At 38.9% G+C, this 25,876-nt stretch overlaps 1 protein-coding gene across 2 annotated transcripts in view; it reads left to right on the forward strand.

The window, feature by feature from the left end:
• Positions 1–25,876, forward strand: part of PDSS2 (decaprenyl diphosphate synthase subunit 2) — a 259,690-nt gene that overhangs the window by 98,452 nt on the left and 135,362 nt on the right. For both annotated transcript variants that reach the window (XM_004753444.3, XM_004753445.3), the window contains exon 2: positions 12,631–12,765. In XM_004753444.3, coding sequence (XP_004753501.1) covers positions 12,631–12,765 — 135 coding nt within the window. The remainder of the gene's footprint in view (positions 1–12,630; positions 12,766–25,876) is intronic.

Below are 25,876 nucleotides of genomic sequence, written 5' to 3' on the forward strand. Positions count from 1 at the left end.
GGCCACCAAAAGGGCACAAGGCCATAAGCCACAAACCGGGCCCATGCAGATGCTCATTCCAGTATAAGACTCCTTGGCTGTGGTGTAGAGCCTGGCTACTCCTGCAGTCTGTGAGGGTTTTTGTTGTTGTTTTTTAGTTGTGGTTTCTAACCTGGACAGCACTCTCACTGCAGTGCAAACTTTACTCAGCCTCTGTGTGAATGGGCGCTATTCAAGGCTTCCCATGGCCTTGTGTTTAATGGACCGCAAATCCTCTGACTCTGTGCTGCCTGTGAGTCCTGTTGAACTTGACTTTAAGGAGAAGGCTGCACCCGACTGCTTGTCCAGCTCTCAGTGCACCAGACCTGTAATTGAAAGAAGTTTTAAAGAGGTGCTTAGGAGAAGTTAACTTGAAGCATTTTTTTCACACTTCTTACCTGTAAGGTACTTTCTAAGCCGTTTCTAAGCCCACATTCATTTTTTATTACTCTCTGTATTGCGATGCCGCTGTGATCATTATTTCTTGTTGGATGAATACGAGTTTTGGAGGCAGATACCTGAATTGAGGCCCAGGTCTTTCACTTATTGGTTATGTAATCTTGGGCCGGTTACCTTATTCATTCATTCATTCAGTATTTATTGAATGTCTGTGTGTGCCAGGCACTATTTTAAGCAGTGGAGATATGACCGTGGATAAGTAAATATGCTGTAACATGCTTACGTTCTAGTCAAGGAAGACAAATAACTGAAATTAATGAACACAACTATGTAGTGTATCAGTGATAATCACTGACAGAAAATAAACCGTGAGTCTCAGTATCCTCATTATAAAATGAAGCAAACTACCATCTCACAGGATGGTTGTCAGGTTAGATGAGTGAACACCCATGAAGGCCTGGGGATAGAAGAGGATGGATGAGACAGTCAGTCTACCCAAAGGAAGCTTGGTGACAGTCTAGTAAATGAGAGATTTCTTCCCAGAGCCTTGTGACCTTATAGAGTACAGCAAGTGTTATTGTTATCTGATTATCAGATTGCCTAGAATCATCTGTGTGTGTAATTTATCCCAAGCCATCCCTCTCTTCATTCAGTAGGTGCCTTTCCTATTAATGAATAACATGTGAATGAAACTAAAAAATCGAATTCTGTTTTCCTCTTGACACACAGAATTTGGAAGATTCCACTATCATAGTAGTCTTTCCCCTTTACTACCTCTGTTAGTGGTTTCCTTATTCATTCATTCATTCATTCATTCATTTAAGATTTTGTTTATTTATTTGACAGAGATCACAAGTAGGCAGAGAGGCAGGCAGAGAGAGAGAGGGGGAAGCAGGCTCCCTGCTGAGCAGAGAGCCTGACTCAGGGCTCGATTCCAGGACCCTGGGATCATGACCTTAAGCCAAAGAGGCTTAACCCACTGAGCCACCCAGGCACCCCTATTATTTTTTTTAAAGTAATCTCTACCCCTAACGTTGGGCTTGAAGTCACCATGAAGTATCGCACACTCTCCACCGACTGAGCCAACCAGGTGCCCTTGTGATTATTTTAAGTATTTATAAGGTCTTAATGTTATTGGGTGGCAATATTTGCAATTATGAGAACTAATAGGTTTGAACTTTGCCAGTCATCAGGTCTTTTCTCTTGTGGACATTCTGTGAAGGATGAACACAGGCAGTCTGTGTCCCACCGCCTGTCACTTCTAATTCTCCCATGGTTTGGTTTTCTGTACCTTGACTTCAGTGTTGATTTTGGAAGAAGAGAAGATGTTCCTAAAAATTTTGCACTTGATTTCTGAACCATCGTGTTGCAACAATATGGTTTTAGGTTTTGATTGCTTTTCTCTTCATTTTTAAAAAAGTCTTTTCTCCTGCCAAAATCCATGCTAGCATTTGACTTTGCTGCACCCCCATCCCTCACCCCAATTTGCCCTTAATGTATTAACTCTTAATCTGTAAGGTGTTTCATCATTTTTTTCCAACTTGATTATCTTTACTGGCTTCTCCCATCTGCTTTCGTATCTTTATTTTTGGCTTCACCTCTTCGTGTTATGTAAAAGCCAGCTGAATGACCTTTTACCTTTTCATCTTTTCCAACTTGTTCTCAAGCAAATATTCTAAATTTTGCGCTGTTGGACCACCTTCATTAGCTAATAGGACTCAGACCCCCAGGTACTAAGCAAATTGGGTATTATGTTAAAACAGTCTTTTTTCCCCTAACGAGATTCTTTTTGAATTAAAAAAAAATCCTGTGCTTATATACTAGCCTAGTAAAACCGTAGAAAATTATGGAAGATTAATCTGAGAGCAGTTCTTTTTGAGTGGCAGAGTCTATTGAAATCAGGATTGCAAGTTGAGAAAAGCACTGAGCATGAAGGGAGCACTCATTCATGTTTGGTTGATTTATTCCCTGTGCAGACGGATGGTGGTAGTAGGAGGTGTAATTCACAGCACCAGCTCTTAGCCGGGGGCCCCGCATGAGTGGTAGTGGGAGTCTGGTGTGTCTGTGGAGTGTAATGATGCCTGTGTTCCAGCACTCAATTTTTCTACCCCTTTGCTTCAACACTGAAGTGCTTTTTAAAAATGTGAATAAAAGAGGTCTGTATATAAAAATTATTGTATGAGATAATTTTAAGTTTTCAGTGTGATCAAAATATTATTTTTTTAAATGGTCCTAATTTTCTATGTTCATATTTTTAAATCTTCAGTTATCATTCGAGTACAAAGTCTTCATGGGGTTTTTTGTTTGTTTGTTTGTTTGTTTCCTGGTGGTATGGTTTAATTCTAAGGTGGCCGGCCAGCTTACAATGTTGCTGCAGACTTGATCAGTTATGGCATTATTTTATACTTCTTTTTTATTTCAATCACGTATCATCAAACTACTGGTGTTAATAATCATTTCTGAAAAGCTCCTGGCTTGGTTTCCACGCCCTGCTCAACAACCACTATGCCTCACCCCCATTCTACTTTTCTCTTCTCTCTTACTTCCTTTTTTTTTCCCCAGCACCTGTCTCCTGCCACATGCCCATCAAACCTAATTGCAGCTTTGGAAGGGCTTTGGTAAGACAGTTCCGTGGCCCTTATGTCCCTCAGGGATTTAACTCGGGTGGGATGTGTATGTGGCCCTCGAGCCATGTCAGTGACTGCCACAGCTCCCAGATTCTAAGGGCTGGTCACCCCAGGCCCTAAAGTTGTTTCAAGTCTAGGGCAGTTTAGTCTCAGGATGGATATAGCAGGAATAATACAATTTGGGTCATTTTGTCAATGGAAATTAACTTCTAGTTCTTCTGCTAATTTTGTATAAAAATCTGTGACATGCAGACTATTTTTAGTCTCCCTCAAATTATAGTGCTTTAAAACAATTTTCATGAGTGTTAATTTTTTTCTTTTACAACTGAGTAATATTACTGTCATTGAATTACTAATTATATATTTTTTTAACAGCACTTCTTTGATATCGTTTAAACATTGGCCTCGTGTCTACCTCTTAGAGAAATTAAAGGTGAAATATGAGAACCCAACATAGGACTCTGGGGTTCATAAATGTGGGTTAATTTTTTTTCTTGAAATGAAAAACACAACTATAATATAGTAAGTCATCTGCCTTCTTAAAATTCTGTTATTCTTAAAATACAGTACTTTTTTTCTCCAGACTTAAAAAGAGATCTGTGCTCTTATGCATTTTAGGAAATAAATCACCCTTAATCTAAAAATCTGTTGATTAACGCTTATTATCATATAGGGGTATTTGCTTCCTATCTTGTTCCTTTTCATTTCTTAAACAAATATTTTAAATGTACAGAAAAATACAAAGACACTTTGTATATGGAACACCTATATAATGATACCCAGATTTAAAACGTTAATGTTTGCCATATTTTTTTCTAGTTTTTGTCCTTGGCCTTGTTTCTATGCATATATATGTGCATATATTGAAACATAATTGAGATATTATGTATACAGTTTTATATTCTATCTTCATTTAACATTTTAAGTATTTTTCCATGTCATTAAAAAAGTTTTAATGGTTTCTTGCAACACTAAATTTGTTCTAGTATATGGACAGATTTTTTTGTTTTTAAATGGTGATGATACTATTCCTACTTAATTAATTTTACATTATGCTTCCAGTTCTTTTGACTTTATATATCACATACTTTACATGACTCAAAACACTTTTTCCCAAAAAAAACCCTGCAGGTTGCAACTCATTAGTACAAAATCAATTTAGCAGGTTGTATCAGCATTCAAAAAAATTAGAAAAGATCAGAGTATTTCTAATGCTTCTTTGGCAAAAACTGTGCACATTGCAGGCGATCCTGATGTTTCAGTTTTCTGTATATAAACCTTAAAAAAATGTGTCTAGGAGTTGCAGTCACTGTCCTAAAGTGCTATTAGGAATCTCATCGATCAACCCACCTCCTGTATGTTAGTTTTGACATTTATCTTTGGTGCTTACATTGTTTGGATTGGCTTATTGGAATTGGATATATTTAAAGTGGCGTAATAGAATAGTAAAGCTCTATAGCTGTAGGTGTTAGCATCTGAGGGAGTTCTTATTGTGGGGGTCTGAGTGGTACCGATTTTTTTGCCTTTAGTTTTATTTCGAGGCACTTTGAGCTGACTCAAAGGTGATGGTCCCTTCTTTGTACATGGCTAAACTCTTTCCTTAATATTTGACTATAAATGTACCAGAGGATTGTGATTTGGATCATAGCATAAGTTAGAATTCTGAACTCTTGAGCATACATCTCAAAAGTTTTCTCTCATGCCCCAGTTCTGCCATCCTACCTCAACTCTCCATCTGGAACTAATCCCTACCTTCTGTTCAAAGTGAGGACAGCCTTCTCTCACGGGCACTGATGCAGCAGTGAATTCATTCACTTCTCCTAAATGAGGAAACAAAACACATAAACACTCCAGTATATTGAGTTCTCTCTATTTAAAACTTAAGGAGTCGATCCTTTAATGTGGTATAATTCTCATATATGGTAACTTTCCAGTGTAGCATTAAAATCTCAGCCTGTTTTTTAGAGTATGTTGGGGCTTTTCTCCTGTGTGGCTGTCGCTTTTAAAGAATATACTCTGATTTAGGAAGAGGGACTCAAGACGCATTGCTGACTGGCTCAATGTGGCAAATGGAGAAGAGCAGAGATGAGGAAAGTCGGGAATAGTAGTGGGGCTGTTTGGGTGGGATGTGTGAGATGCAGAATCTGCTATTCTACTTCTTGAACCTATTTATTCTCTCATCTTGCGTGGTTTTTTTTTTTTTTTTTTTTTGGAGACCTGCTCTATGTCAGTTACTCTGCTAGGTGCAGGGCATCCAAAGATGGCAAGCCTGAGTACCTTCAAGGTTGCCACAGGCCTGTGAGGTATATAGTACCTGTGAGCCAATAATTAAATAGCAAGGCCATATAAAGCCCGAGTGAGCCTAGGCTTTGAGGTCCAAAATGACCTCCATCATGCATGCTTGTTCACACTTCTTTCTGGGTATCTGCAGAGACCCCTTTTATTTGTTTGTGGACCCACTGTGTTCCTTCATGTGGTTACTCATCCTTCCTCTGTCCCCTACGTGAAGGAATTCTCCAAGATTCCTTTTCCCCTCTCATCCTTTCCCTTCCCTCTTTTCTCTTCTCAAAAACTCATCCATCAATTCCTACTAATTCAGCCATCACCTCTTCGAAGATGCTTCCCAAATCTGTAGCCACGGCATTTCCAGCTACCTGCTGGGCATCTCCATCTGGAAGTCTTTCTTGCATTCAAAGTTAACATGTCCAAAACTGAGCTCATTAATTCCCCATTAGCTCTCTTTTTTCTTCCAGTCCCCATGAATGCTAGCAGCATCATCTCGGGGAAACAGGTCTGAACCTCACATTCATCCCTTATCTTTCCTTCACTGCAGGAGGGTCGCCCCTCATGCAGTCAGCTGGCCAGACTAGCCTGTTCCACGTCCGTGCTGTGGCCATCATTCAGCTCTTTTCCATCGCTGCTGCCGCTGCCCTAATTGAGGCCCTCATTATCTCCCACCTGGACTATTGGAAGAAGCTACTCCGAACTAATCTTCCCTGTCCTTTCCATTGCACCCAGTGTGCTACTGCCAGAGGAACAATATCAGGCCCGGAATAACAGTTTTAGTCTTTAGCTCTGGTCACATTACTCCCTTGCTGACAAACCATCCATGCCTTCAGATTGCCTGCAGACCAAAGTCCCACCTCCGAACCTGACTCCGAAAGCCCTTCATTCTTTACGCTGTCTTTTTTCTGGGCCTGTTCGCCTTCACATATTGCCCGGTGGGTAGCCCCCACAGCTCCGGAACCTGCTCCTCATTCTTCTACCTTCTTAGCATGCATAACCTGTCTTTTTTCTCCTCAGATACCACTCTTTCCAATCCATTAACCCCATTCCAGTCCTGCCTCCATTCTCTGCTCAGGGGAGTCTGACCAACCCTCGGGCTCCATCTGAATGCTACCTCTACTGTCAGGAGCACCTCTTGCAAGAAACGGTTTTCTTTCTTCTTTGGTGTACTGGTAGCTTTTTGTTACTCTGCTACCTTTGGTATCTGTTGCTTGTTATTATTCAGCTTAAACATATTAGAACCTATTATTATAATTCTTTAATTATTTCACTTCTTGTATGCCTCTCATGTTTGGTACATATATATTGAAGAAATGGAATTTGAGAGGCTACGTGGAAAGGTGTCAGGGGCGCCTGGGTGTCTTAGTCCATTAAGCATCTGACTCTTGACTTTGGCATAAGTCATGATCTCTGGGCGGTGAGATCAATCCCTGCATCGGGCTCTGTGCTGGGCAGGGAGGCTGCTTAAGATTGTCTCTTTCTCTCTCCCCCTTCTCAGTCTCCCTCTCCTCTTCAAAAAAGAGGTGGGGGGGGCATAGCTATGATTTGAGGACTGAAATACAGAACTGAAAGGAAGGTAGTAGCTGTGGAAAGATATGATGATGCAGTTAGCCATAAAACCATAATGTGAGAAGGATATAGAACTGGGTTGCACGGAGTTTCACCTATTCAGTCCTTATGTCCATCACGAAATGGTATAGCTGTAAGAATATTAGTGTGTGTTTGCTCTTTCTATCTGTTGTAGATCTAGAGCAGAATTTTAGAGGGGGCCAAGTCCTTCCTACCCTGCCCCCAAATTCAGCTACAGATTTTTCAGGATGATATTATTTGAAATTAGTGCTCTATCCATATTGGCTAATTTTCCAGGACTACATAGTATCCACCATCGATTTAAATCGAATTGCAATATTACTTTAGATTTGGTACCTCTCTCACTTGTCCACCCCCATATTTCTACCCCCATATTTCTCACTGACTACTGTAAAAGCTCCTAACACGGCTCCTCATACCCACTTTGTTTTCCTCCTTCCTCTTCACCCAAGTCATTTTTCCACTGATGATAAGATTTTTTTGTTTTTTGTTTTTTTTTTTTTGTTTTTAAATATCTGATTATGTCACCCGCTGCTTAATAAAAACTACAATGGCTTCTCACCACTCTTTGGATAAAGAGCAAAAGTCTTCATGTGGCCTGCTTAACCTATGTGGTCTAGTCCCAGCTGTCTCCAGCTTCATTTCATACAGTGCTCTCAGCCTCACATATGCCTGGTTTTGCGTTGCAGGTATACTCCTCGTGTCTGTTCCCATCCCACTGACCCCTCTTACATCTCTTCTGCCTTTGGGTATCAGCTTAGCCATCACCTCCTCATGGAAGCCTCTGACTTTCCTCGCTAGGTCAGTTCCCCTTTTTTAAACTCTCCCAGTATCATCTTTTTCCTTTGTGGCATTTACTGCCATTGTAATTTTGCATTTCTCTGTGATTCTTCCATTATTTCCAGTCTTTTCCATTAGCCTGCAAGTTCCACAAGCTCCATGCCTGGTTTTGCTCACCATTGTGTCTGTGCCTCACACAGTGCCTAATTTATGGACAGTGTCCAGTCTGAATTAGTTGAATGAATGAATGATGAGGTTTTAGTTGACATGAGCTAAAAGGAACACAATTCTATAGAACTTCAGTAAATAAGATTTCAAGGTATTAATATCGCTTTCATTCATGACATTCTAATTTTGATGACAATAAAGGATTCTTCCAATTTCGGGGCCTATTATATATACTGTAGAGTATTGGATAATTAAATAAGTGAAGTGAGATCATGAAGAATCCCAGAGGAAGAAGAAACTTCAAATGTCAAATAGTCCAGGCGTGTATGTCAGGGGCTGTGCAGTTTCCCGAATGTCTCTGTTAACGGGACTCAGCATCTCCAGAGGCTGCTTTGTTTTTTTTTTTTTTTGTTTTTTGTTGGTTTGTTTGTTTGTTTGTTTTTTAATTTCTTCATGTTGAATCAATATTGGCCTGCTCTGTTTTCATATTTTCTATCCAGTTGTGTCAGTTTCTATAGTAGTTCTGTCTCCTACCCAGATGGAGCCCTTTCAGATGAATAGACCCCTCTCATGCCTTCCTCCAGCTTTCCTTCTCCCAACTCTTCCCCTCACATGCTATGCTCCTGCCATGTTGGTTCTGGAAATAGCTACGGCCCCGTCTTTCCTCCAAACCTTCACCCATACTGTTTCTTCTTTGGAATACCTTCTTTTTGCCCCTTCACTTCCCCTTTCAGCTTTAGCTCCCCTGGCTACTGCCTCCTCATCCTGAAGTCTCAGGGAAGTCTCCTTCACCCCTCTCCGCCCCCATTTATGTTAGTGGCCCCTTCTCTGTGCTCCCACAGCCCTTGTTCATCCTGTAAGGTAGCTCATGCCACATTTTATTGGGATTTTTTTTTTTTAAAGATTTTATTTATTTATCAGAGAGAGAGGGGGAGAGAGCGAGCACAGGCAGACAGAATGGCAGGCAGAGGCAGAGGGAGAAGCAGGCTCCCTGCTGAGCAAGGAGCCCGATGTGGGACTCGATCCCAGGACGCTGGGATCATGACCTGAGCCGAAGGCAGCTGCTTAACCAACTGAGCTACCCAGGCGTCCCTTTATTGGGATTTTTAATCCAGACTCTATTTATCCATCAGAAGGGAGACCACAGCTCACCAGCGCTCCCCATCAGGCCCTCCTCCACTGTTGCTTACACCATGCCTAACCTGCTGTAAGTGTTCAGTGCCTCTTTGCCTGAATAAATTTGAGAACACCAACCTAACTATGCTCTAAGCTAGCATCCAGAGCTTTTTCTACAGGCATGCATGTGGCACTAGAGGAATTCACCATCTTCTAGCCATGCTCTGGCTCATCAGTGTCCCTCCTGTAGAGAGGCACCGAGAGAAACTCATGCTGTTTCAGGCAGAGTACAGCCTGATCTAGATGAGAACTAGTATCTCTGTATTATAGAATCCCAAGGATTTTTTTATGCTCAGAAGCAAAAGTTCGTATTCTCGTTTGGTTGTGAGCTCATTTTTGAGCTGCAGACTTTATCAGTTTATCTTGGTGCTTTTTTTTCTTAAGGGTGTTAATGAAGTAAATTTCAAGAAGTGGTGTTTGGAAGCAGTTTTTTAATTTACTTAAGCTGTTAAGCTCTTCTCTGGGTCGTTAACTACTGTCAGAAGGTGGGCTTTTCTGACTCTTCCCTTGGTTTCTGTCAGCCAGTCCACTACAATTTCTCTTCCTGACCTTTTCAGAATGCTTTCTCGAAGTGGCAAATGTTTCACTGATGCATGATGAAGTTTGCAGGGGATGGGGGAAGAATTTCTCGACTTTTGTTATTTTGGGAGGTAGGAGAGGAGATTTATAGGCAATTATGTATGCCTGTGGAGTGGGCTAGACTTTGAGAGACAGGAGTAGAAATGGATTAGAAGAGAGAAAAACTATGAGTTGAGAAAAAAAAATAGGTGGCAAAAAAGTAATGAGGACAGCGAATGTAGTTTTCTGATTATGTGATCACCTACCACATGCTTCCACAGTATTAGATACTTTCTTCTTGTTGCTTCTTCCACAAAATGACGATGGAAAGTAGACATCATCAGCCTCATTTTATAGCGGAGGTAGCAGTCTCCGAGTCCTACAGCTAGTGAATGGAGGAGTTGTTTTTTTTTTTTTTAACCCTATTTCTAAAGCTACAGTCTTCTCATTATTAGCAAATAATTTTGTACATGAGATGAAGCAGATTGGAGAGTCATGAGAGCATAATGGTTAAGAGTGTATATAGATTCTAGGGCATCTGGGTGGCTCAGTTGGTTGAGTGACTGCGTTCGGCTCAGGTCATGATCCCGGAGTCCCAGGAACCAGTCCCGCATCAGGCTCCCTGCTCGGTGGAGAGTCTGCTTCTCCCTCTGACCTTCCCCCTCTCGTGTTCTCAGTCTCTCTCTCATTCTCTCCCTCTCAAATAAACAAAATCTCAAAAAAAATTTTTTTTTTCTAAAAAGAGTGTGTAGAGATTGTAGAGTCAGTTGGTCTGGACTCAGATCTTGGCTTTGTCAAGGCTCTACTGCCTACCCGCTGTGAGCAAGTTGCTTAACTTCTCTGAGTGCCTCATTCTTCCTCATTCATCTGCAAAATTGGGGTAATTGTGGTACTTTCCTCTTGGAGTTTCTGTGAATTAATTTAGTTAATATAGAGTAAACCCTTAGAACAGTTCCTGGCATATATGAAGCACTCTATGAGTATTTGTTGCCCTTTGTCTTCTTCATCCTCTTCCCCTCCTGCCCCCCCCCCCCCGCCCCTTTCCTCTTTCCTCTTTCTTCTTTCTTCTTCGTTTGTGTGTGTGTCTCCTATGGAAGGTCCCATCTCTGAGAACTTTGAGGAAGGCATCAAAACTGTTACCAGAGCTATTTCATTAGCATGATGTAGTCAGACTTTTCTCCAGCTTCTCACCCTCCTGGAGGTCTTACTGTGTTATTATATCCCTCATCCCTCCCCAGGTTCAACCCCCAAAACACAAGCACGCACATACAGCCTCGTCTTCCTCTTTTCCCTTTCTCCAGGTAAGAGCCAATTCAGACCTTCTCCTTAATAGTATTATCTAAAATGGGAAGAAGAAAGATTCACCTTGGGCAGTGCATTAATAAGGATCTAGCAGCCTAAGTTAAAATTTGTAATTCAAAGCAGAAAACTTAGGAAGTGTTCCTGCTCCCGCTTTACATTTACTTATAAAATAGGGTGCTTCCCAGCCTCCCTGCCATTTGGGTCTACAGGATTTAAGTGGAGAGATACATGACAATGAGAGGCTTTGGCTATTTCTGATGATTATTTGTTTCTGTTCTGTATAAGTTAATTACTATAAATTAGCTGCTTTTTCCTAAGAAATTAGAACTTCCTTTTAAAAATTACTAACTCCTCAAACTTGCTGACGATCACTTACTAGATTGAGGGGAAAGTATAATTAGCGAAAGAGCTATATCTGTTCCTTTGCAGAAAGCCTGAAGATCTGCCTTATTTTGAAACCAGGAAGGTTACGAAGGGGCCCTTTTTAAAATTTCTGTTTGGAGGCATGAGGGGCAACGATTTTTCTTAAGTAATGAACTAACTCATTAATTTTGGCTATGTTAACTTAATTAATTTAAATTAATTCTTTGTTCAACATTTACCAAAGAGGGCTTAATAATTTAATGAAGTATAATACAATTTTAATACTTTTTTCCACAACACTCAAGAACTATATTTGTGTGTTATTTATGTATGTATACATAGTATCTACTTGATTAGTGCTCATTAGCATTGTTCTAAATATTAATTTATTATAATATATTGCCCATAGTTTCCTTCTTTCTTCTTTCTCTCTTTCTTTCTATGTTGCCATTTAGTTCTTATATGACAACCATTTACAATATTTGAGGGAAAAAAAAAACCAATGTATTCCTGGCCTTAGTTATAGTAGAAATTATGAAAATTCAATACTCATCGCAAAAATAAAATGACATGCTAAGTTAAAGCCATATTGTTGTCTAGAATGATAATGCTTTCCATAAATAATAGGAAATGGCAAGACTTGCTGATGGCATACATTTCCATTTTACTTATCAAGTAAATTTTTAAGTCATTTGGATTTGTCACTTTAATTCTCTGATCATCTTTTCTACCTGTGAAGGCAGAAATCTTTTTTTGTTTTTTTTTTAATTTATTTGACAGACAAAGATCACAAGTAGGCAGAGGCAGGCAGAGAGAGAAGGAAAGCAGACTCCCTGCCGAGCAGAGAGCCCGATGCGGGGATCGATCCCAGGATCCTGGGATCATGACCCGAGCCGAAAGCAGAGGCTTTAACCCACTGAGCCACCCAGGCGCCCCCAGAAATTATTTTTTACCACTCTCCTTTCACACCATCATCACCAAATAATATCACTTCACCCAAGCCATATAATTTGTATTTCAGTTGCTATTAGCTACCGTAGAGCAATTTAAAACTATGGGTTGAGCAAACAGTTGAGATTGTGAGGTGGAAGGTCCAGACCATAGGAAAACCCAGAAAGAGGAAGGAGCCAGATCATTAGGCCTCACAGTCGGAGCCTGTCATTTTTAATGCCAGCCACGGGTTTCCCTGGTCGTTTCCTGAACTCACTGCTTTCTGCTATATTAGCTCTTTCTTCCCCTACTTCTGTTTCTTTCCGCTGAGTCCCATTCTCTGATTTGGAAGTCTGGTGAATAGTAGCAACTTCCTAACTTGATGTGGCTGATCCTGTAACAGTATATTAATCCTCTCCTTTCTTGTTGGCAGGGGGCTCGTACACGATAGCCGGCACAACCTCCAGTTGCGGGGCTTGGTGGTGCTACTTATTTCCAAAGCAGCTGGGCCCAGCAGCACGAATGCTTCATGTCAGAACTATGACATGGTCAGTGGGATCTATTCATGGTAAGAAGAACTTGGTCTTTTGACCTGACTTTCTAAATTGTGTTTCCTTTTACGGAACAGTGGTCAGTGGAGCTCACTCTTTAGTTCTATGTCATTTTCTGATTCACAGATAGATTAACATATTTTGTATGATTAAAAATGTATTTTTATTGTTCTTTTTTTTTTAAGTTTACTTATTTATTTATTTAGCAATCTCTACACCCAGTGTGGGGCTCGAACTCATGACCCCAAGACCAAGAGTCGCACACTCCTCCGACTCAGCCAGCCAGTCACCCCCCTCTTTCTTAAATGTATTTTTATTGTTCTTAACAAGTCTAATAGACTTAGCAGGTCCATGCGTAACTGGTAAATTTCTCTATACATTTGTGTTGAAACTTTCATTTCTGTTCTAGCCATTTAAAATTCTCTATTCGTGACTACCCCTCTTTCACCATCATGGTATTTCTCTACAGAGACATAGTCCAGGATTTATGATTTTTAACCCTACTCAAAATGATACCTAACTAGTGCGCCTGGGTAGCTCAGTGGGTTAAGCCGCTGCCTTCAGCTCAGGTCATGATCTCGGGGTCCTGGGATCGAGTCCTAAATCGGGCTCTCTGCTCAGCAGGGAGCCTGCTTCCCTTCTTCTCTCTCTGCCTGCCTCTCTGCCTACTTGTGATCTCTCTCTGTCAAATAAATTAAAAAAAAAATGATACCTAACTATAAAATAATGTTGCAACTGTCATTTTAGGAGAATGAATGTACTTCAGTGCCATATCATTTTATTATGCTTATTTTTATGGTGAAAAGGTTTTTAACTAAACTCACTAGAATAAGAAATTTTTTCTCTTACACATTTAGACTAAAAAACAAATGTGTATGAGTCATTTTTGCTTCAACATAAAACTTAAAATGCTTAAAATTTTCAGTTCTATTTTTTAAAAAAATCATTGCATTAAAAAATCACAGCATATTTTTTAGTAATAGTGTACCAGTAATAACTTTTTTTAAATTTAGTACTTATCACACTTGACATTGTGTTAAAAGCCTCCCTATAGCCCCTGCAGGTGGACTTTGGCACATGAAATTAAACCACTCCAGAAACATGGGTGACAAAGAAATTTTCCTCACAAAAAGATGCATTTCTGGGAAGTTTGACTTACGGCTACTATATCTCATGGATTTACTTTAAAAATCAACCCATACCTTAGTTTTGTTTTTTTTTTTCCCCTACTAGTCCTATCTTACATTTTTTTTTTCTTAGATAATATTTAGAGATGACTACTGCTTACCAGGTATGAAGCCAAATGATCTTTCCTCATTAACAAGCAGTCAGAATTATCACTGCTGGACCCTTCCTCCAGCCAGGATAATTTTGCAAACCTTTTACCATTTATCCATGCAAGTATCTTCACCAGAAGGGATACCTGGGATCGTTTTGAGTCCCTACTTACTGTGAAATATTTATATTTGTTTTGTAGATTACTGATCATTTTTATTAGTTATCTCATTTGATCCTTACCAAGATGCTATAGATAAGAGTTGTCATTATACTTATTTTACTCTTGAGGAAACTGAGATTCAAAAATCTTGGGACGCCTGGGTGGCTCAGTTGGTTAAGCAGCTGCCTTCGGCTCAGGTCATGATCCCAGCGTCCTGGGATCGAGTCCCACATCGGGCTCCTTGCTCCGCAGGGAGCCTGCTTCTCCCTCTAACTTTGCCTTCCACTCTGTCTGCCTGTGCTCGCTCTCACTCGCTCTCTCTCTGACAAATAAATAAAATCTTTAAAAAAAAAAAAAAAATCAAAAATCTTGAGATTTTTTTCAAGGTGGCCCAACTGGCAAATGAGACAAATTGAGGATCCAACTATAGTTCTTTACCTTCCAAATTTCATATGGTTTTTTCTTTTTTTTTTTTTATTCCATTCTGCTTTTCTAGTCTGATTCAAAGAATTTATTTCACATATAGGCTAGGCTATCCATTAAATTAGTATGCCAAAAAGGATCTTCTTCTTGTAAGCGTGTCTTTGAAAAATGTCTGAATGGAAAGTAAGTTGGCAAATCTTTTATACATCTACATCCTTCCCCCAGCAGTCTGAATTAGAGCTCAAAATTTTACCTTAGGAGTTTTGTAGAGAGCCCTTGATTGAGTTTAGTTGAATTAACCAGAGAATATACATAAAGATCTGTAATCAATACCAATAATGTTGTTAATCCCTGGAAAGCAAACGGACTCCATAGCACCTTGTATCCCATGTATCTTTGTTTCCTTTAGGAACTCTGTTGATTTTCAGTATACCACTTTGACCCTATTTGATTGGTCGAGCCTCTGCTCTTGCAATTGGGTAACTGTACATATCTTTAATGAACACCAGCTATGTTTTATTATCTCTCATCCTAAAATAAAAATAACCCTTGGAAAGTACTATTTGATACATAGGTGTTCCATAAATATTTACACAAATGAATTATCCCTATTTTGCAGTAAAAGAAGCTAAGACTGAGGTTAAGAACTATCTAAAATATTCTAGTTGGAAAGTGATAGAGTTGGTATGTAAATCCTACTTTTACTCCAAAGTGCGCCCCCTTTCTACTAGGCAGGTGGTGATATCTTTATGTGGACAGGGCACTGTGATGTGATCTTGTGTTTTGAATTTCACATCTAGCCACTAAGAAACAGTTGCATCTCCTTCTGATCCTTCAGAGGAATATAACACATGTGACAGATGATTATTATAACATGAACAAGTATAAAAAAAAACTTTACAAAAGAGTAGGTGATACATTATGAATATAAAAACTTTATAAATAATATAAATGGGTTTCACACCCAAGTGTATAGAATCCATAAGTATGTTTAGCAAATAATCCTGGTGTATTGTTCTAAGCTATTTTCTATAATCAAACTTAATCTAGTAAGTCGTTGGTGATGCTTGGGTGTTTTACACACTTGTTAATGTGAAAATGTAATTTGGCACAGTACTATGAGAGACCATTAATTTGTTTCTCTACCCCAAAGTTATTTGTTTGGATCTTGCTTCCTTAATTGTTCAAGTGTAACTTTTACTGGAGGCTTGTATCTATAATGCCACAGTGAATTATTTAACATTTGAGGGAAGTACTGACTTGGGAGCTTTTTAATTCACCTCCAAACTTCTGGGATTTACATTGTTTGTGTTTTTCTCTCATAAACTTGACTTTGAGGTCAGATCATGGGACCTGAATAAATTACCTAAGGGACCAAAAGTGAGTTAGGTGACCTCTTTTGTTTGGCCTAAGGATATAAATGATGGATATAACCTGTGGATATGCTTAGGAAATGTATCATTTAATGGCCAAGAGAGGCAGAAGTGAGGCTAAAATGTAGTAATTACATTTTGAAAAACAGGTAAGAGAGCCACATTTATAAAACTGCACTATAAACATCTACCATAGCCTTTTGCCAACAAGGCTGTGGACTTCAGTTTTATTCCTCCAATCCTGGCTTTCAGAAAATTGGTTGCAAAAGTGATCAATCAAAAAAGTAATACTATAATGTTGTATAGTGACAGATGGTGACTATACTGATTGTGGTGAGCACTGAGTAATGTATGCAATTGTCACATCACTGTTGCACCCCTGAAACTAATACAACATTATATGTCAGCTATATTTCAATAATAAAAAAATTAATCTTTAAGAGTATTACTAAATTGCCAGGTATCCATAGCCACTCCTAAGAAGATAAATTTATAACTTCCTACTATCTTAAGGATAGAATATTTTTATTTTTTATGTACAAAAAATCATTACAATATATAAAATACGATATTACAAAGTATCAACATCTCTAATGTAATGTAATTATTAAGTTTAAAGAAACTTACATGAATTTTCTTTACGAATACTTCAGCTTTCTCGATTGTTTTAACAAGAATTGATTCAGTTATTTCTTATCTAACTAACTGTTATAAAGAGACCACATGTTTTCATTTCTACCTTCATTGCTAACATCTTTTGTTAACTCTGGTAAAAGAGATTGAAATGAGACCTTTGCACGGCCGAACCTCCATAGAGCATAAACGTAGTAGACCAAACAAAATACACATTTGGAATCACACATTTTACAGTAGTAGTTAAACATGGACTGTGTCTCACAGTGACTGTACCTTATTATGTCCTTTGACAATTCTAGTTCAAGACATGAGCTGTAAAGCCAACTCTGAAGTACTTTTCATGGAATTTGAAAAAGCCTCAAATTTTCAACATAGTTATCATGTAAAGTGAGATGTAAAGTTACATTTCAAAGGAAAAAAGCATTAGTGGAATATCATTGAAAAATACAAAAAAATAACACACATAGTACTACAGAAGATCTACTAAATTTTTTCATCTTTTAATTTTATCTTATTTTTAAAGATTTATTTGAGAGAGAGAGCAGGGGAGGGGCAGAGGGAGAGGGAAAGAGAGAATCCCAAGCCAACTCCCTGCTGAGCACAGAGCCTGCCTTAGCCCCTCAGCCAGGACTCAGGTCATGACCTCAGTGGGAATCACAAGCCAGTTGAAGACAGTTGTGTAACCGACTGAGCCACCCAGGCGCCTCTAAATATTTTAAAATCCCATTAAGAGTTTATTTGCTTTATATTTTGACCTATTCCTTCTTTCATTGCCTTTTATTTGCTCACCTCTGTTATCCACAGCTCCCGTTCTAGCGTCTCTATGGCTTGAGGTTTTACTGATTTTAGACTCCTCTGAGTTTATGTTGTCCTCAATTCCCATTTCCAGAGGGAGGAGAATGACCTGCTGTTGGGGAACCAGTGTAGTGACAGTATTGCTTCTGGGTGACAGGTGAGCTGATGAGTAAGAAAATAAAATTATGGACTGATCATTTTCTGTATTTATTTGTGATACTGATAACAGAAGACTGTGTACTTCGTGTGCTGTGAAACATAGTTCAGATGATCTATTTTCTCCATGTTACCCCAGCACTCAGTATATTCCTAACACAGAGATGGCAGTCAGTGACTCTAAGATCATGGCTGATTAATAATAACAATAATCTTAAATTACTATTTTTTAAATTTTTATTATCATTTAATCTTCAAGCAAGGAAGACCTCCCTAAAAGGTTCCAGAACCCTGAAACTATAAACAAAAAATACATTTGACTGCACATAAATGGAAAAAATTACTGTAAAGTCAAAAGAAAATGCCAGAGTTACAAAAATATTTGAAACATACAAGCCAAAGGACCGATTTTTAATGAACAAATCAGTTGAAGGTCTTATAAATCCAGAAGATAATGCATCACAAACATGAACTAAAGAAATGAACAGGCTGTTCAGTGAAGAAGAATCTTAGATGATTAGTAAACAACAGGTGGAAAAGTCTGGAATTCATCATAATGGATGAGTTAAAACACAATCACTGTTTTCCTTTGTCAGACTGGCAAAGATTAAAAAGTTTGACCCAGTAGTTGTGAGTGTGTAAGAAGCAAGCACTTGAATGCTTTGTTAGTAGGGACATTAATTGATAGAGTTACTTAGAAAATAATTTGGTAACTGACAGTTATAAAACAGACCACATATTTTCATTCTACCTTTGTTGCCTGAAATTTCCCAACACCTCTTATTTAACTGATTAAAGAGATTGGAAGAAGTTTGCCAAGCACATTTTCTTTTCTTCCTGAGTATTCAGCTAGACTACATTGCCTAGATTTGGGGTAGCTATCGCATCTTCAACTATAAATTTTACTCTAATTCAGCCACCCTTTGATTTAGCAAAATTGCTGATGTGTTAACACAAATGCTCAAAGATGGATGTATAAGAATGCTTTTTGTAGCATAGTTTGCAAGAACAACAGCAACCCCCAAAAAAGGAAACAATCAAAGCATCCACCAAGAGAGCCCACGTTGTTACTGACGCAGGGAGCATCAGATGGATGTTTAAAAGCATTAAGGAGGTCTGTTTGCCTGATCTGGAAAGATCTCGAAGAATCAAGAAAAAAAAATCAAGATGCAGAAACGTATTACAGGTTGATCCCACTGGGGCTCGAATGGGTGAATGGTGGATTTTTCTACATGTGGAAAATGCTTTAAAAGAGACACAAAGAGTTAATTGTGGTCACTTCTGGGGATGGGCAACTGGTTGGGGGAAATGGGATGAAAGAGACTTCATTCATTTTATGTCCTCAGTGGTCTGAATTATTTTTAACTGTATGTTTGTTTCACATATGCACTTCATAATGCACTTTTACCAAAAAACTGGTGGTTAGCTTAGTCTTCTATTAGAATGAGGGCTTTAGAGTCCCTGGGCTGACCTGAACTTTTTCTTTTCCTCTTTTGGACAAGATCAAGTAGACTATAAAAATGCATAAAGTATAGACTTTTGTTGTTGTTGTTAACAAAGAGAGCAAGAGTGAAGCAAAATGACTTACTTTCTTAGGTTTACCGTCCTTGTTAAAATGGACACCATCGGGGCACCTGGGTGGCTTAGTTGGTTAAGCATCTGACTCTTGGTTTGACTCAGATCATGATTTCACAGTTATGGGATTGTGTCCCGCACTGGGCTGTGCACTCAGTGTGGAGTCTGCTTCAGATTCTCTCTCTCTCTTCCTCCTACTCACTCTCTCAAATAAATACATAAAATCTTAAAATGGACACTGTCAATTTCTTGGAGATTGTGCTAATTCTTTTTTTTAACTCAGTGTATTATTCAGTTGATTAAGGTTAAATTAATCATTATATCCTAAGGTCATTTTTGGGCTTTTAGAACTAATCTCAGAAAAAGCATTATAAACATAACTATAAGTTAAATCTAGAAAACATCTTAAAAAAATGACTTGTGTTAAGAGTGATTTCTCCTCTAAGAGGAAATTTGTCAGACTTGGGATGCTGTCAGAAGTGGTAGTAGAATATTTGGAGGCCCAAATGAAATCTTAATTTAAGGAGAATGGTGGAAAATTTTAAAAATGGTAAAAGTAATGAGTTTTGTTGTTGATAAATCTTTAAATTTAGGGAATAAGTCTTGGTCTCAGCTGAAAATATTTTAATTCATAATTATCTTTTTAGTGTGGCATGAATTAATTTCAGATGATGTCTAGTCGTGGTAACAGTAGACTATCCATCTTCACCTTCATACCTCACATTAGAATTTGTCTGGTACTTAAAACTGCCTAACAAAATTTAAAAACCATATATACCTTAGAGATTGACCAAATCAAAAAATACCTTTGAAATGAGGATTGGGGCATCTGGGTAGCTCAGATGGTTTGGCATCCAATTTGTGATTTCAGCTCAGGTCATGATTTCACAGGGTCTGAGGCTGACCTCCACCTCCAGGTCCTCTCCAGAGAAGTCTGCTTGAGATTCTCTCCCTCTGGCCCTTCCTTCATGCATGCCCACTCTTTCTCTCTCTCTCTCTCTCTCTCTCAAATAAATAAATAAATCTTGGGGCGCCTGGGTGGCTCAGTGGGTTAAGCTGCTGCCTTTGGCTCAGGTCATGACCTCAGGGTCCTGGGATCGAGTCCCGCATCGGGCTCTCTGCTCAGCAGGGAGCCTGCTTCCTCCTCTCTCTCTCTGTGCCTGCCTCTCTGCCTACTTGTGATCTCTCTCTATCAAATAAATAAATAAAATCTTTAAAAATAAATAAATAAATCTTGAGGGGGGGAAGAAATGAGGCTTAAGTAAGAACACGTTGATTATATTCATTTTGGGCTCTCAATTACATTGATGTGAAATAATATTGAAATGTATAGCAGGAAACATAGTTATGTTTTGTTTTGTTTTGTTTTTAAAGAGGACATATGTAAATGCTAGAAAAGAGTCTGGAAGAAACCTCACCCACCTGGATGACAGTGGTTGGAAGAAGCAGGAAGGGAGGTGGTTTGGGAACAGCTCTAGAGAAATCATCAAAGGGGGCTTTATTTGGAACATTTAAATTTTTTTGTAAAGAAAATCTACTCCTTTTATTTTGTATGATTAAAATTAACTTGAAAATTAAAAGAAAGTTATATTTCATACTTACAAAGCAATAAAAACCTATTTAAAAATGCATCTTTTTGTACTACAAGAACCTTAAAAATGAGAAGTGCTTATTGACAGTGATTTAAAATGGTTATGCTGAATAATTTAATTTAGAGTAGGCTTTTGAAGATAATTTCCTAAAGCTATCTCAGCTCCCTTTCAGAGAGATTTCAAGAGATGAAAGCATGTGCACTTTGATTGCATATTCCTATTGATTGTATTCTGCTTACAACAATAAAAATAAACTCCAGATACAAATCTAGCAATATTACTAATTCATTACAACCAGTGCTTATTTTCTTCATTAACTTTTTATTGTTATTTTCAACTTACACAGCGTGCACAAATGCAGCAATTATATGTTGAAAAAGAAAGGGGAAGGCTCTTTATGTTCAGGATACTGTACATCACAAGTCATTACTTCACCAGAGCTGTTGGAGAAACACAAAATAAGAACAGCCTCTTACCAAACAAGTATAATTAACCACAAAAAGTAGGTGGGCTCAGCTACTAATCTACTCAGCTGAGAGTTCGCTTATTGTATATAAATATCTTGCTATAGATTAGCCTGCCTGACTACATCACAGCAAAAAACACACCACATAAATTGCTTTGGTGTTGGTGAAAAAGTTTAAATCTTTTCCTCAAAGAAGGGCTGTGTTGACTAGCAAGAAGCCATAGTCAAAGCCAAAGTCCGGTGTCTAATTCTGCATTTTTTTTAATCTTTATTTTTAATTTTTAAAAAAATAATTTATTTGGAGGGGGAACGAGCAGGGGGCAGTGCAGAGGGAGAGTTCTGGAGAAGCAGACACCCTCCACTCAGCAGGGAGCCTGATGTGGGGCTCGATCCCAGGACCCTGAGATGATGACATGAGCCAAAGGCAGGCACTTGACTGACTGAGCCACGCAGGCGTCCCTAATTCTGCATTTTAAACAGGGCTTAATTCTTGACACTTGTCATAACAAAATGTTAGCTTTGTGCAGTAGATGTACAGTCAAAATGTTTAGTGGCAGAGTTTGCTTAATAGCTTCATCCTTCCTGTTGATCCTTTGAACCAGATCCAAGGCACTCCGCACTAGCAGACAGTGTGGTTTAATAGAGACGTGTGTGTAAGGGCTAGAGATCTGGGTTCTTGTCCCAAATGTGTAACTGATGGGCTATTTCATGTAAGTCAGTCCCTTAATCGCTCTTACTTACCTATAAGTTATCTATCTTACTTATCTGTAAGATGTGATCATAATGGGCTTCAGGTCCAGGAGCTGAACCATAGGACACGTATTCAGCAAGGTTCAAGTATCGTGTGGTACAACACAGCACATTCTGACTACCTCGTCTCTGTAAGGCACAGGGCTGAGTCTGCGAATATTAATAAGAAATAGTCTCCAGCCTCTAGTGATAAGGTAGAAAAATAATATGCATCTAGTAGCCGTCTGACACTGGATGCAATTTCATTTCTAGAGCTCTGTTTCTGGAACTTAACTTTCAGAGCTATAACCATATTCACTCTTGGATCCACAATCCTTCCATATTTAATTAAATTAAAGTTGCTTATTTGAAGACCGATAATCCTTAACATCTCTTGCATAAGTTGCTACTAGAGTACTGGCATCCACTGTGCCCAAGGAACTCCCTTCTCCACTGTGCTCTTGGATTTTTCTCACTCTTGGATTGTGTAGCTGGGTGGTGGTTGTAATAGAGGAAAAGAGCAGATCCTCAGGTTGGTTATCTCTAATCCTGGCATCCTTCCTCCCTGAAGTTACTGGTATCTTGGGTCTCCATTTTCTTTTTCTTTCTTTCTTTCTTTCTTTTTTAAATATTTTATTTATTTATTTGACAGAGAGAGAGATCACAAGTAGGCAGAGAGGCAGGCAGAGACAGAGAGAGGAAGGGAAGCAGGCTCCCTGCTGAGCAGAGAGCCCGATGCGGGACTCGATCCCAGGACCCTGGGATCATGACCTGAGCCGAAGGCAGAGGCTTTAACCCACTGAGCCACCCAGGAGCCCCTTCATTTTCTTTTATTAAGATTCCCCCATTCCCTCCTTTGCTCAAGTTTTTAAGTTTGTAAGCAGAGTATAATATCCTTAATTCTTCACTGGTGTCCCATTCCCTGCAGGATTAAATGCAAATTCCTTAACACAATAATTTCTAGCAGCCCTAGAATAGAAGTGGAGAAGGTAAAAGCATGATCATGGTTTTTCTTTGCCACCAAGAAAAGGGTATGTGCAAAGGAATGCTTGACCTAATAAATTATTTAGGTGTGGGCTGCCTGGCTGGCTCAGTTGGAGGAGCATGTGACTATTGGTCTTGGGGTTGTGAGTTCAAGTCCCACGGAGGAGAGAGATTACTCAATAAATAAATAAACTCAAAAAATATATTATTTAGGCTTGATGAGCAAGGAAGTGAAGCTGAGGGAATCCAAAATTAGGGAGAAAACAGTGACCAAGGTCTGGAGGTCTTGATGACTCATATTCGGGGTTGGAGTAGTAATGTCGTGAGAGAGGTCAGAGGTTAGGTGGTTGTAGAAAGAAAGGAGATTCACAACGAACATTTTAGAAGTAGAACAGTCCTAAAAGGTAAGTTCCAGTTGTGCCTAAGAGTGAGGTTGATGGAATGTAGTAGAGATTGAATTGAGTAGATTGAGAAACTGCAGGATGGGGAGTTCATGTGATTGAAGTCAACCAGGAGAACAACAAAACTGAGCTGAGATGCCAGAGACTGAGGAAAACAGAGTAACATTGGAGAGGAGTGGCGGTGGAAAGTAGTCTGAAGGATCAATGGCTTTCTCGAGATGGTGAAGAAATAATGAGAGTACTGGCCCCACCTCTCAGCTCCTCAGCCTGTGGTTTATAGGTAGTGAAGTATATCCACTCACAAAGATACAGGGCTTTCAGTACTCCAGGAAGAGCCATGTCTCTATTAAAGCCAGAACCTAGAGGGAATGTTCTATGAGTTTTTAGAACACTTAACACACTGTTTTGTAATGACTAATTTATGTATATGTCTTCCCACTAGACATTACCTTCTAGAGGTAAGGGCCTTCTAACTCAGCATGTCTCCAGTGAGCCTTCTGTTATATTTTGTATCTTTGAGACACTTCTTGTATGTCTTGGGATGATTTCTCTTCCTATATCATCCCTCTACTAGAGTTGTTCATTCACTCATTGGCTCATTCACTCATTGGCTAATTCATTCATTCAGTCAACAACCATTTTTTGAGCACCTGCTATGTGCAAGGCTGAGTATGATAAACCCAGAAAAATAGTAATTATTACTCTAGCTAACACCTTTTTTTTTTAATATCTGGTACCAGTTCCATGTGCTTAAATGTTAATTTATTTAATCTTATGACATTAGTTAAGAAAAATTGCTTTTCTTGGGCAATAAGCTTATAGAAATTTAATAACTTGAACAAGTTTATAGTGTAAGTGAATGGCAGAATTGGACTTGAAACCCCATTTGAGGGGTGTCTGGGTGGCTTAGTCGTTAAGCATCTGCCTTCAACTCAGGTCATGATCCCAGGGTCCTTGGATCCAGCCCCACATCGGGCTCTGTGCTCAGCGGCGGGAAACCTGTTTCCCCCTCTTCTTCTCCCCCTGCTTGTGTTTCCTCTCTTGCTGTCTCTCTCTCCGTCAAATAAATAAAATCTTTTAAAAAAGAAAAAAAAAAAAAAAAGGAAGAAACCCCATTCCCCATTTGACCATAGAACTCATGCTTTTTCCATTACTGTACCTGGCCTCTGGAGTAGGGTGCCCTAAATATACTTTCTTACTCATCTTGACATCCTCAGCACTAAACACAGATTTTTATGTTCCATGTTCGGTGGTGCAGAATTGTGTAGTTAGATGGAAACCAGGTTTTCGTTGGCCACCAAAGCCCTTGCATTATGGTAGGCACTCAAAGGCTCCATGAACTATGGTTGATTTACTGAGACAAAATTTCTTTTTGTTTTGAGATTGAGTATGGATCGCTCTCTACAATTTAAAAATAAAGACGTTTACATTTACAAACCGTATCTCTTTAACTCCATATTTCCTTTCACAGATTTATTCTTTATCTATTGGGAAAAACCGATAACTGTATGTTTTCTCTGATACACGAACCACTTTCTAAGACAAACTTGCGCCCTAAGAAGATGTTCTGTCTAATGAGCATTTCCTATAGAGCAGGAACAAACTGTATTTTATTGGTCATTAATCTTGAAGTACTCAGTGCTACAAATTTTGGTATTGAAAAAAACACTAAATTCATACTCATTGGAGTCACGGTTTCAGGGAAATACTTGGATAATTATGCATCTACAAGATATGCTGCTGTCCATGGGTAATTTACATCCTGCAAAAATAGAGAGCGTCTATTACTCTACCGTAATTACTTACATATTCATCGCAAATAATGATGTAACAGATTTTTAGAGGCTGTGCATAAGAGAACCAACAAACTGAGACGCAAAACAAGTTTCCACCCCTTCTTTCCAAAGCTATAGTTAATCACTTGAACACTATCCAATATAGCAGAAAACTGGCAGACTTTTCTTTGCAGCAGGCTATGTAAAAATGTTGATAATTTACAGCTTATTATACCATGCAAACGACTGTGTTCTCAGTGTAGGAGAGTGAGAAAATACGGCTGTGAAATTACTGAACTCCCCTTTGTTAGTTGTTTACTGGCAACAGTGGAAGGAGTCTTTGCACTTAAAATGCATTTCTGTATTTAATTTTATAACATTCAGTTCAGGATTTTTTAAAAATGGGAATTTTCTTTTTCTCTCTCTTTGTAGCTAGGCCAGAGCAGTTTTAATTTAACCAAAACAGTAAGCTGAAAAATCAGAATTGTGGGGGAATTTCAGTGGAATAGTAATAAATTATTAGGGTTTAGTTCAGTTTATGGTTTAAATGATGCAAAACCCCTGCAGTGTTTCATGGTCAGCTAGTTATTTTCATAGGTACCTTATGCAAAGTTTGTTTGGCTGGAAGTTATTTTCTTCAGGAATAATGAGGGGGTGGGCAAGGTAACCTGGACCTCTTTGTAATGTGTTGAACATAGCCACCTATGTTAGTTCTTTCCTTACCATTTTCTCATTTTACTGATTTCCCTCTTCGATTCAGAAAGCCCGAAAGTCAGGTACCACAT

The sequence above is a fragment of the Mustela putorius genome, unplaced genomic scaffold (genome assembly GCF_011764305.1).
Source record: "Mustela putorius furo isolate JIRA1106 unplaced genomic scaffold, ASM1176430v1.1 tig00000450_pilon_pilon_pilon, whole genome shotgun sequence".
Classification (NCBI taxonomy): domain Eukaryota; kingdom Metazoa; phylum Chordata; class Mammalia; order Carnivora; family Mustelidae; genus Mustela; species Mustela putorius.